Raw genomic sequence first — 13,665 nt, 5'->3', positions numbered from 1 at the left:
TGGGGGTCTTCAAGAGGAGGTTGGATAGGCATCTAGCTGGGGTCATCTGAACCCAGAACTCTTTCCTTCCTATGCAGGGGCTTGGACTCGATGATCTATTGAGGTCCCTTCCGACCCTAGCATCTATGAATCTATGAATCCAATTCAAAGCACTTGGAGGAGAAGAAGGTGATTAGGAACAGTCAGCCTGGCCTGACCCACTTGATTCCTTCTATGATTTCTACTTGGAGAAATGTGGGCAGCAGAGTCCCCCAAGGGTCTGTCCTGGGACCAGTACTATTCAATATCTTCATTAGCGACTTGGACGAGGGACAAGAAAGCACCCTGTCCAAGTTTGCTGATGACACCAAACTATGGGGGGGAGGTACACAAACTAGACAGCAGGGAGCGAATCTAGGCTAATTTGGACAGGCTGGGGAAATGGGCCAAACAGAATAGGATGCAATTTAACAAGGATAAGTGTCATGTGTTGCACCTGGGGAGGAAGAATCACCTACACTCCTACAGCCTGGGAGATACCATTCTTAGTAGCACAACTGTGGAAAGAGATCTCAGAGTCGTAGTCAACTCCAAAATGAACACGAGTCACCAGTGTGATGAGGTAATAAGTAAAGCTATCTGCACCCTTCCTTGCATAAGCAGGTGCATCATAAACAGGTCTAGGGAGATGATACTTCCCCTCTATGCAGCATTGATTAGGCTGCAGCTGGAGTACTGCATCCAGTTTTGGGTTTGGACTTCAGGAGTGATGTGGATAGCCTGGAGAAGGCTGGAGAGGGTTCAGAGGAGGGCCACTTGTCTGGTTAAAGGCCTACAGAAAAAACCCTATGTGGACCAATTGGGAGACCTGAACCTCTTCAGCCTCCGCAAGAGGAGGCTGAGAGGTGATCTCGTAGCTGCCTACAAACTCATTGTGGGGGGCAGCAAGAAATAGGGGATACAGTGTTTACCAGGGTGCCTGTTGGGGTAAGTAGGAATAATGGCCACAAGCTTGAAGAAAGCAAATTCAGATTGGACATCAGAAAAAAATTCTTTACGCTGACGGCTGCCAAAATATGGAATAAGCTTCCAAGGGAGGTGGTGCTGTCCCCTTCCTTGGAGGTGTTTAAAAGGAGACTGGACAGATACCTGGCTGGGGTCATCTGACCCCAGTACTCATTCCTGCCCAGGGCAGGGGGTTGGACTCAATTATAATAGGTCCCTTCTGACCCTAACATCTATGAAACTATGAAATGATGAGATGACTTGCTCTGTGGATGCAGGGAGACCAGTAGATGTGGTATACCTTGATCTTAGAAAACTGGCTGGAACATCAGGCTCAGAGGGTAGTAATCAATGGTTTGATGCCTAGTTGACAGCTGGTATCAAGTGGAGTGGCCCAGGGTAACTCCTGAGGCTGGTTTTGTTCAATAGTTTCATCAATGACCTGGAAGATGGCATAGAGTGCACCTTCAGCAAGTTTGCAGATGACACCAAGCTGGGGGAAGTAGTAGATGCACTGGAGGATAGGGCTAAGATTCAGAGTGACCTAGACAAATTGGAGGATTGGGCCAGTTCAATAAGGACTAGTACAAAGTCCTGAACTTAGGACAGAACAATCCTACACACCAGTTCAAGTTGCAGACTGACTGGCTGGGCAGCAGCTCTGCAGAAAAGGATCTGGAGGTTACAGCACGTAATAAGATGTATATGAGCCAACAGTGTGCCCTTGTTGCTAAGAAGGCTAACAGCATACTGGGCTGCATTGGTAGGATTGCTGCCAACAAGTCAAGGGAAGTGATTATTCCCCTGTATTCAATACTAGTGAGGCCACATCTGGAGTACTGCGTTCAGTTTTAGGCCCCCCGCTACAGAAAGGATGTGAACAAATTGGAGAGAGTCCAGCGCACAGCAACAAGAACGGTGAGGGGGCTGGGGCACAGGACTTATGAGAAGAGACCGAGGGAACTGGGCTTATTTAGATTAGAAAAAAGAAGACTGAGGGGGGTGCTGAATAGCAGCCTTCAACTACCTGAAGGGGGGTTCAAAAGAGGATGGAGCTGGACTGTTCTCAGTGGTGGCGGCAAATGACAGAACAAGGAGTGGTGGTCTGAAGTTGCAGGCAAGGAAGTTTAGGTATCAAGACAAATTCTCTCACTGGGAGGGTAGTAAAACACTGGAACAGGTTACCCAGAGAGGTTGCACTCTCCATCCTTGGAGGTTTTTAAGACCTGGCTAGACAAAGCCTTGGCTGGGATGATCCAGTTGGGGATGGTCATGCTTTGAGTAGAGGGTTGGACTAGATGACCTCCTGAGGTCCCCCTTCTAATCCTAATTTTCTATGACTCTGTTACCAGCTGTGGAATAGAGAAGGTGCAGTCTTGTGCAAGCAAAGTAATGCAGAGTGTTTTGGTAATGATGGAGAGTGAATGTTACCTATTTACTTAATTTTTAAGAGTTAGGGTTGGTATGAAGAATTATACCTGAAATGATAATAATTTATAGTCAATGGTTTATATTACAGAATGAAAGAAATTTCAAAGTACTTACCTTCTTAAAGACATCAACTATAAACATAAGTTTTCATTTTTCAGGCTTAAACCAATAAAAATAACCTAAAGATACTTTTAATCACCAGTTTTTTTTATGCCTGACACACCTTGGAGGGATAAATTGCTTCACATAGTCTGTATCAGTCATTTCCTTGGGCCCTTGACTCTTGCTGGGCTAACTTTTCTCTTTCTGGTCCTCTGGCCTTGAAAGAGTTAAAACTTGCAGGGAGCTTTAAGGCACCTGCAACATGGCCTGCAAGCCTCCCCTCACAGCCATTTTCAGTCTTCTGGTAGTTTATGTCTCAACTACAACAAAAAACACAGCCTTGGGGGGGGTGTGGATGGAGGAATACAAACTCAAATCTTACTCTCCGTGTCAATTCACCACACAGAAAAGGTTTTTTCATCCTTGTCCATGATGGTTCTCCTGGGAGCTTTCATCTTTTCCCAGGCAGAGCTAGAATGACCCCTCTGGCCTGAGCGCAAACCTTTTATAGTAGTAAACTGCTCTGCTTCCCACCAGTCCATCCTGCTGCTCAGCCCAAGCACAGGGGTTTCTCATTAGTCCTTTCAGTCCTGCCAACTGCCTCCCTTTTGCTGCAGTCTCGGCTTAGTTCCAGTCCACCTGTGGCAGGGCTGATGATGATTACAGGTATCCTGTCTCTTTTCCCTTTGCTGCCTCTCACACGGGGCTTCTTCCTAGTGGTAGTTTTCTCTGTTCTGCCAGCTGTATCTTTTTTTCTGAGCTTTTATTCCTTTGAACCATAAAAACTCTGCTCCTAAAAGGGCCTTCCAGCTTTTGTCAGACAGCCTTTTCCTAGTAACAGGGCAAGGGTTCCCTGTTACTGGGCTTATCTACACTGCCTCTGAACCTCACCTGGAAGTCCTGCCAAGATGCATGTCCTGTCTGCTTGCCCAAGCCCAGAAATGAAGCAGTGTTGCAAAGCACGCATCAATAAACGTAATGGAGACAGAGCCCGAGTGTTAATGTCACTTCCGTAAAAATAATTCAGTGTTCTTGGGTACACAGGTTTGTCAAGGTACATACAGGTGATCAGATCATTATGCGAGCTTTTTGCTATTCAAAGGCCAGCACATCTTACTCCCATTGACTTTGGCCCCAGAGCATTTACAAACAGCTTATAACTAACCATAAAAGGTAACAGTTCAAAAGTTATATTTAGGTAGCAAGTTGTGCAAGATCATTAACAATTCAGAAAAGTGGGACTAATTACAAGAAAAGACAGCATTTAACTACAAAATGGTAAATAGTATTTATCTGCAAAGATAACATAGTACTCATGTAAGGGATGAACAAGTGAACAATACACTGCTATTTATGGGAATTGGGATGGGGTGCATGGCTAGGAAGGGGTGAAGCACATGCACAGGTGGGTGGGTGGGTGGGTGGCATGGGGCTGGAGGAGCTGGGCATCCACAAAGAGTGCATTGCGTTCAGCTGCATCGCCTTGGGTGCATGGCCCACAGAGCTGGATGTGCCGCATGTCATCATTCTGGGGCTGGTGGGGCTGCACCAGGTGAGCAGGACGAGGCAGGAGTGGTGCAGCCTGGGATCCCCCCTGTGGGAGGCAGGGACAGCTAAGTACATTTTGACTGGAAGCTCAGCTCACAATTCAGGCTGGTTCCCTCTTGGCTATAGAAGGTCACATTTAAAAGGGCTGACAATTCTCCATCTGTTAAATTCAATGTAATTGGAATACATGGGTTTAACCATCATTAAAACTGCCATCTTCTGGTATCTGTGACCTGCACGTCTTGGCAAGCCTAACATACTTGGGAAGCTACAAAGTAAGTCAGCTGCTCCTTGCCAGACAGCATGGGGTTTCTGGCTGCAGCAGCCATCCAGATTCAGTTCTCCCTTCTTGCCCTATCACTATTCCTGAAAGGCCAACTGAAGCCTTCTGGCAAATCAGAACTAGGCTACAAGCCATATTCTGAGGATCACAAACTATGACAGGACTTGGGGGTTCTTGTTTGCCAACAAGGTGTGCCAACATTGCTTTGTTATATGTATCCCTTTCTACCTGGAACAGCATACACACCACAAATTCCTTTTACAAAAACACTCAACATTTCAAAAAATGTTTATTTACTTGAATTCACTTAAGAGATGAAATTCTCTGGATTGCACTACTAATCCCCTCACCCATCATGTGCATGTATGGATTTAATTCTAGTTGGTTAAAAGTCAAAATCAATATTTAAAGTGTTTTTAAACACAATATTTTTATTGTAGAACACTTCTTCCAGGAAACCACCAATGTCCAACTACTTTTAGTCCCATAAAGGAAATTCCACTGCAAACTCAAGAGATGTTTATCAGGCACAAAATCAAAAGTAGCCAATTTGTGCGAGAAGAAAATAAATTATTCAATTTCCTTTTTATCCTCCATGTCCTGTCCTTTTCTCCCTAGGGTTTTGATGCTAACCTGTATGAGAGATGTGCAAGATTCCATTACCTGAGAATGTAGAATACCACATAGCAAGCAGCACAGCAGATATCTAGATACAAGCCCCAAGACACTTGTTAAATGACATTGTCATTTCCAAAGTAATGACCTCTGGGTCACAATACATTAGCTTAAAATTGTGGAAATGACTTTACATAATACCTTAGTCCCTGATTCTACAGACTTTCTCACATCCTTATACTTACCTTGAGGGTAGTGTTAAAGTTAAGCAGGTACTTCAGTCTTTGCAGGCTTGGACACTTAGATTTCAGTAATTTCACTTCAGAATTCAAGTAACTGCTCAGCCTGGTATAGGTAACTTGCAAATGCAACCATTTGCAAATGAGGTGAAATTAGCTGTGGTTGTTAGATCAGCATTTTGTAAATTGCATGTGCAAATAACGAAGGCAACCAGTGGTGCCCCTCTCCCCCCACATTTCAGATACCCTTGAATCTTCCTACTTAGACACAGCCCAGCCCTGGGCCAGGAGAGGCTCCCAGCCCAGAGCCCTGGGGTTAGCCTGAGGCCGGTCCCTAGTGGCAGGGCAGACCTGGGAGTAAACTTGCTCCCAAGTTGTGTCTACATATTCGTAACTGAGCAGTAGCTAATCCTATGTAAATTTGCTACCTGCATTTATGTGGGATTAACGGTTTTTACGGTGCAGTAAATGCGCACATGTATAGACGTGAGTGCTTACTGTGCAGTAAACTAGACTACTGCACATTTAGGCTTCTCGCATAGACACACCCACTGTATTGCTTGCTGGACTTTGCTGCTCCAGCTGGGAACAAAACATGCCCCCTTCACAATCCCCACATTATGCTGCAGAGAAACACAGGCTGACCATGGGCAGCTTGGGTTAGCCAATCAGGGCTGTCTTATGAACTGCTGCCATCTGTTGCCAGGCTGACTAATGGAGCCTGCAAAGCATGCTGAGATGTATGCACAGACCTCTTCCACTTTCCCTACCCCAGCTGCACAGGATCAGTTCTGCAAACTCTCTACTCTTCAGGGTCTCAGCATTTGAATGCCTATACACACAGCTCTGGGTCATTTTTTCTACCAGGAGAACACAGCTGGGAGAATTCTCCCAGATTATTTGAATGCATGTACATAGCTTATGCCCCTTTCAGCATTAACTAGTCTTCTAACTACTTTAACTGAAAATAAGGGCAATTATTAATAGAACAGGACTAGAAATGTGAAACTGTCTCAGGTAATTATGCCCGATTACTAGATTTTCCTTTAATATTTAGTCGCTTAACTATATATTACATTTTCCTTTCAAACTGAGACAATCATTATAATTCTTTTTAAACAATGTTTTTAACAAAAGTGTTCTTCCATTTTCTACATAGTCAACTTTAAAAAATATGCCAAGTTGTACTTTAAAAGTAACCCTTAAAAGTTCACTTTGAAAGGTGCAGGAGCAAGTTTGTCAGACTTACTTCAGATTAATGAATGAAAACATACCAAAGAGTTATTCTACATTAGAAACTGAATTGTACTATGTGACTTAGGAGCCAACATTTATAATTTATATTTATGCTTTAGGAAAGTCACATTTCACAATTTTTCTCAGAGATCCTCTGAAAAGCAAGTACCTTTTTTTGCTCTTTTCTCCTCTCAATTTCTATTTACCCCATAGTTGAAAGGGACTTGTTAGGACTCTCTTTGTAGTCCCCTGCAACAAGGCAAATAAGAGGAATCAATACAAAGAGACAAAGTTCCATGTTGCAGCAGCCTGACTGGTACTGGGACCCAACCTAACTAGTCTAAATCTAACCCAGATATCTCTACAGTACACTACACTGCAGACACTGCTGTGACAGACAGACAAGAGGCAGGAGAAAAATAATACAAACTGAACAAACAAGATGAGGCAACATATGGTAGGTTAATGCCAAGATCTCATATCAGATATTCATCTTACTCTATACATTTTTTCATAACTTTTTGCTATTGTCAGCTGAATGTATGAATACTTTATTTCTGAAAAGTTAGTATACACAGACCTAAAATATACATATCTTCATGCACACTATCCATTTAAGTCAGACCATACAGCACTGATAAATTCAGTTTAATTAGCCTTCCTTATGTCAATGAAAGCTCTACAGATCATGAATCTACAATGAAAGCTTTTTTCCTAAAATTGAATTAGACCCATGAAGTTGGTAAATAAAATATTATTACACATATACTGATATATAATTATTAGCAAGTCTTTGAGACACACTGGCTCTACAAGGTGCACTGGAAGTAATCTTGAAGTCAAACAGGAGACTTGTAGTCAAGCAGACTTGCTGATGGTTGTCTGAGTCTGGGTTTTTAATTCTTATGTTTAGGTCAGCACTGTTTCACAGTAGCCTAAGCAAACATTTCTAATGTCATAACTTATATCCTGAGGAAGCAATACCTTATGGAGATGGTAGCATTTTAACTATCAATTTTCTTTCAACAATATCTATCCCATTATTACACTTAAGGCAACAGCAATCACAACAAACATAGAATGGCAGAAATGAAAATGAGAATTGTATAATTGCCACAAATGAAAAATAAAATTGATGCCCTTTATTTAAAGATTTGTTTTTCATTACTCACCAACTGACAGCCTTCCAGGGAGTTTACCAGCTGAGCATTCTGACAAGAGAGAATGGAACCAGCCAAGTTCAGCATTACACACACTGCTGATAATAGCATGAAAAAGGTTATCTGGAAAGAAACCAAACAGTCCATTGATTATTCAATGCAAGAGGTGAAAGAAGAAATTTCAGTTAGCCTTTCAAGTGCTTCCAGCTTGTCAAATAATTACATGAATGGCAAGATTTAATACATTTTAAACAAAATATTGGAACATTTTATAGTGTTTCAATATTATAAGATCTTGGTTCTTATCCTACTAGAAAGGCAACATCAACACTAGTCTTTGGCTACTATTATTTTCCTTCATTCCCTTGAAGATTGCCCACTTCAACTTCTAAGAGTAGAAAGAGGTAGTCAGCCATGTTAGTCAGGCAGAAGGAAGTGCAGGATAGGTACTTGAACTTCTACTACTAACCTAGTCAGCGACTTACGTCTGTAAACCAAATGGTAGGAACTGAGACACTGAAAATAAAATGAAACTCTAAAGAGCATTAACAGTAAAAAAAATCAAAATTAGTAACATTTATTTTATTAAACTAAGTTGCAATTAGTAAAATAGGTCAAAGTTATTCATAATAAAACATGTCAAGTAGAGTGTCAGGGACTGATATATGTACATACCTAACAAAAGAGAGTATTTAACAGTTTTCTTATATTGACTGTCTCCTTATGTCATTACTTTCACTTCTTGTTTTTGAACACAACAATAAATTTATACAAAAATATTTCGACATTTATATTTTTAAAACCCTTATCAGAAAGCTGACCATTTTTCCAGAAAGGGTGTGTGTCTGTGAAGTGAGGAAATACAGAAATGAAGAGGCAGAGGAAATATGTAATTCAATTATTATCTTTATATATTATACCCTTTTTGACTATTGCTGAACTACAAGATTATCAAGTCCTTATCAAAAGTGTCCCAAATTATTGCAGTTCTTCTGTTGTGTGATTGCAACAACTGTTGTAGCATTTAATTTTTTTTTCTGGCATGGTTCTCACAAAATACATAGTCTTCCATTACTATATGTTTTATTAATATATTTTTCAATAATCTATGTTAGGAGCTAGTGCATGAGTCTAGACTTAGGATCCCATGGGGTTTTATTTTCTTATAAAGAGCAAAAAGAGTAACTTCCTTTTTAAATACCTTAATTCTTTTTAACAGATCTAACTCCCAATACCTATCTATGTCCTGTTCAAGTTGAATAAACTGGTATACATTTCCAAAAAAAATTTCCATCAGGAATTCCCTGGCATTTCATACAGACATTGTGAGCAATAACATGCAGTTTTTGCACAGATGGAGAAGCACATATCTGTATAAAACTCATAGCACATTCTTTTCTCTTTTACCATATAACACCTTCATCTATTTAAGCATTGTCCATCCCTAAACAAAATCCTCCAACTTAAAGTGATTTCCCCAAAGGTATCATATTCACCTGAACCCAAGATGACTTTGAATTTAAGATGACCCCCCCAATAATTACATTCTATATGCAGAAAAATACAAATGTTATAATTTTCCATGCACCAAATCTAATTATTGGAAGGTTGTCTTAAAATCTGCCCTCTCAAATCAGCAGTGGGGGACAAGAGACCAGACCCCTTGCCCACCGTGCCTGTGCTTGCTCTGCTGCCTCCTGTCTCCCCTGCCACTTACCCCCCCAGTGTCTGACTGCTGCCTCTTGTCCCCCTGTACCTGTGTCTGCCCCCTCTGCCTCCAGTCCCCCAACCCCACCCCTGGCACTACCCTGCCATTTACCTTCTGGGCAGCTCTGGGTCTGAGGTAGTCAGCATCAGTGGCGACAGGCCTGGTCTGGTCAAGGGAAAGCACCAGTGGCAGCTCCAGGCCCTGCTGAGTCAGGGGCAGGGGCAGGAGCCAGAGTTGAAGATAAGCAGCTGGGGAGGGGGGCAAGTTGCGCAGTCTTCCTGATACACTCCCCCCCCCCCCCCCCTCCCCTCCCCCGCCCTTCCCTTAACGCCGTCCACCACCCTCCCCTCCCCTCCCCTCCCCTGCCCTGTCATGCACCAGCTCCCCCACCACATGAGCCTGGGGGCAAAGTCAGAGCTGAACCATCATACCTGCCCTGGGCCAGTGCTCGAATCTAAGACATGTCTCCCCGCCCCCTCCACCCCCCCCATGGTGACTGGTAAATACAGTAAATACTCCTTTATTTAGTCCAGATATGAAAAGACTATGATTTTTTATTTTTGATTATGGGTCTAGCATGCAATTAAATAATGAGATAAGCTTGATCTTTTTATGTATTATTTCTGTTGATGATGCATTTGCCCCATTCTTATTCTATAGCCTCCTGCATCTCTAAAAATCTGGTCGTGTTAGGTCTCCCATCACCACTTGGCATACCAATCATTTCATTTTGATTGTTGCTTTACATATATTCCCCAAATTCCTTCCATGATTTCAAACTTTTGTACTAGTGGTTTAATAATTAAACCATAAAATAATGATAGAAAAGGAAATCTTTGTTTTATGTCTCTGTGCAGTGGTTAGGTTTAGGTTTATTAACACTTCTCCAGAAACACATTGAAGGCCTTTTTTTAGAGAATTTTTTGATCCACTACTAAAAATATCCCTCAAGATGACATTTCTCCATCACTCTGAATGGAAATGGGCAGTCTACCAAGTTCCAATCCTTTCCTGTATGAAAAAGACAGAATACAGGCCTCTTTATTAGTATTTCTGGTATGCTCTGCAAAACACAGAAGTATTCTTATATTTCTTCCTTTAATGAAGGCAGAAAGCAAGGTAGAGGCACACCTTATAGACTAACTAAAGCACGGTGCATAAGCTTTGGTAAGCAGCGGCTTACTTCATTGGATGCTGTGAAGGGACTGAAGGAAGCAGAACTACTAAATAGAAAACAGTGATTAGAATACAAAAGGTAGGGAAGGAGGAAGAAAAAGAAGGGAGAACAGCAGGCAGAAACAAGGTAGGTAGAAGAGGGAAAAACAGAGTAGCTATAACCCATGGGGGCACACAGGGGGTTATGAAAGCTAATCCAGGTAATCGGCTAAAAATCCATAGTCTTGGTTTAGATCATACATAATATAATCCAGTCTGTGGGTGACTTCTTATTCTGCAATTTCCTATGCAAGTCTGTTTTTAAAATGTTGTTGTCTAAGAACAGCCACCAGACATCAGAGATGGACTGACCAGTGAGGTTAAAGTTTCTGCCATAGGCTTGTGTGAAATTGCCATCTCTATTTCTTCCTGCATCTTCTATAATATCCTGTAATATATTAATTCCTAGGTATTCTGTGTTTGCATATCTGCCACTGCATATCCCTTGGAAATATTCTGCTAATATTTTGAAACACTTCAGGATTTTTTTTTAATATCTCACTTTTCTTTGTAAAGTATGGGATGCCTGTTTCAGGTATTAAAATTAGAAAGCAATCTAGCGAATAAATTAGAAAGTAATCTAGCTACCTCTGACATGTAGGCAGAACCTTTATATGGCAAATGAGAGATGTCTGGGTTTTTCCTGTTATCAATGCTATTTTTATATTCTTAATATATGAAAGCACGGCTGTCTTGTTAAATATTGGTATCTTGCTTCTTCAAACCACATATTCATTCATTTGCCTATTTTTGCTTCTCATTTTTCTCCCCTTATTACTATCACATGAATAATGTGTCCTGTTATTTCTATTTTAAAAGCCTCCCATCCAGTTCTCAAGGCCCTGTCTTGTAAGAGATTGTCAATATGGCTTATGTCAAGGAATGATTTTTTTACATTTTATTCACAAAGTCTTTCTCTGTTAGTACTACTAGTACTAGGCACCTGTCTGTCTCATGAGATACCAGCTCACTGAATGTAATACTTGCTTGAAAGAAAGTGAAGCTGAGGTGACCTCTCCAGGACACAAAGGCCTGGGCAGTGCATGTGGAGACACTGAGCTCCCCGCACACCAGTGGCACCTTCTCACCCTTGCTGGTTTAATCCAAAGGAAAGGCAGGTTCCAATACATTTGAAATTAGATTGGCCACAGGAGATGCCAGAGCAAAGGAGATCATCCATTTATCCGTCTTTCAGGGCTCTACTCCTAGACTAGCTGCCAACCAGGGTTAAAGAGCTCAGACTACCCTATCATGGAGTAATATGCTACTAAATCACCTACTTTCTCTTCATCTTCATTAGATTCTATTTTTACAAAAACAGGAATATTGTCAGAGATATGTATTATTCTAACTCTAATATTAAGGTTTAATTAAATCTAGTACGTATTTGGGCAGTTTCAGGGGGGGAAAAAAGGTAAAATCCCTTCCATTATGGTACAGAAACCACCCAAAATAGCCCTCATGTCCTATTCTTCATATGCTGATTACAGCATTTGAGCTGTTTTACATGAAGCTTACCTAAACAATATTTTATTTAACATGTTTGACATCATTACTCAAAAATTCTGATCACTGCAATCATTCAAAAATGTTGGTGGTTATCTGCCTAATATTATAGCAGGTGACCCCTACTTACATAAATAGCAAAAATCCACCTGTCCTCTTTGAGTAAAAACAGACATCATATTTGAGTGGGTTTTGATTGATCTGAGTCAAAACCTAGGAGTGGCATAGCCACTTTCAGCTTGTCCCTGGAATAAAGGGCAATTAACTCAAATTAGCCGGATTTGTCCCAAGAGCAAAAGTGTAATCTTAGATACTTCACAGGTACTTAAAATGGGACAAGAAGCTTGGTTTGTAGGCCTGTAGAATCCCAAGGTAAAAGGCTTTGTCCCAGGAGAAATCCAATCATAAGCTACTGGTAGGGGGTACACATAGGTGCATGTGTCCCCCCTGATGGGGTCGGTGCCCCCCCCAATGGCCAACACTGATGCTGTTGGTAGGTCTGATGCCCCCCCCAACAAGGCCACCACAGTCAGCAGCTTCTATGAGGGTGCTCCCCCAGAATCAGGAGGCACCAGTCACCCATGAATCCAACATCTGTTTTAACCAATGATATGTTTTAACCAATCCAACATCTATTTTAACCACTTTGACCCTTTACATTTCCATACCATTTGTTTGTTAGTATAGACATCATCACTGTCTGAGAGCAGAGATATGTTACCTTTATATGGCATGGCCTTTCTCTTTTAAGCTTATTAATTCTCTTGTTTTGAGATAAGTTCCTTGAGCCATTGTCTATGATATCTTCATTTTTCTAAAAAGGAGATAGAACCTTGTAGTTTAATTAGGTGGTTTAGTTCTCTAGAATTCCAAGAGCACCTTCTCTGTTACCCATTACCCTCCCCCTTCCTGGATGTAGCCCTGATCTCAGGCTAGTCTGATGCATGCTGTATGTGCTATGTGGATCAACTTGATACACAGCGACTGGATGATAAGAAATATTTAATTATTCCCCAATTGTAATGTAAACTTTTAGATTAAATATTCTAATTTTCATTTTCCCCTTACACTTTTATTACATTTTTTATATCCATATTTTATCATTTTAAACTTTCTTAACATTCACTCCAAGGTCTTTTTTCCCTATAGTTTTTCTGACAGTATTTCTGGCAGTATTGCTCTTCCGCAGTGTGCGATCTCCTCATTGTTGGCAATTCTAGGGTAATGTCTGTACTCACTATAGTTAGATCAACAATAATCATCAGCTAATAATATGCTTTTCATAATTATGAGGCATTTAAAATAAAAGTTGTGTATATGCATAACAAGGTATAAAACTCCCAGTGCGAGGAAATTTGTGATGAAAATCTCTTAATTGATACTAAAAAGTGATATTTCATACTAAAGACCTTATTTGAAATGACTTGTAAATAGCACTTTTAGGAACTGCCTAAAAACTAACATAAGACCAATAATTTCCATGAGTTAGGCATTTAATAATGTATTTATTATGTAATTCCAGTGTATCAGGACAAGTAGAAAAGCTGGTCCAAAATTTTTTAAGTTTCAGCTTTTGTGTTTCATGAAATCAAATGTTAAATTTTCACATGGTACACATGCAGACTTCAGAAAGGTAAT

At 40.9% G+C, this 13,665-nt stretch overlaps 1 protein-coding gene across 1 annotated transcript in view; it reads right to left on the bottom strand.

Annotated features, from left to right (window-relative positions):
- FAM189A1 (family with sequence similarity 189 member A1) overlaps positions 1-13,665 on the bottom strand; it is a 458,052-nt gene that overhangs the window by 168,380 nt on the left and 276,007 nt on the right. Inside the window, exon 3 of the mRNA XM_025199459.1 lies at positions 7,611-7,721. Within this exon, the coding sequence (XP_025055244.1) occupies positions 7,611-7,721 (111 nt within the window). The remainder of the gene's footprint in view (positions 1-7,610; positions 7,722-13,665) is intronic.

This window comes from Alligator sinensis, unplaced genomic scaffold, assembly GCF_000455745.1.
Source record: "Alligator sinensis unplaced genomic scaffold, ASM45574v1 scaffold458_1, whole genome shotgun sequence".
NCBI classification, from domain to species: domain Eukaryota; kingdom Metazoa; phylum Chordata; order Crocodylia; family Alligatoridae; genus Alligator; species Alligator sinensis.
Note: the sequence above shows the minus strand (reverse complement) of the source record. Positions and strands in the feature narration are given on the sequence as shown.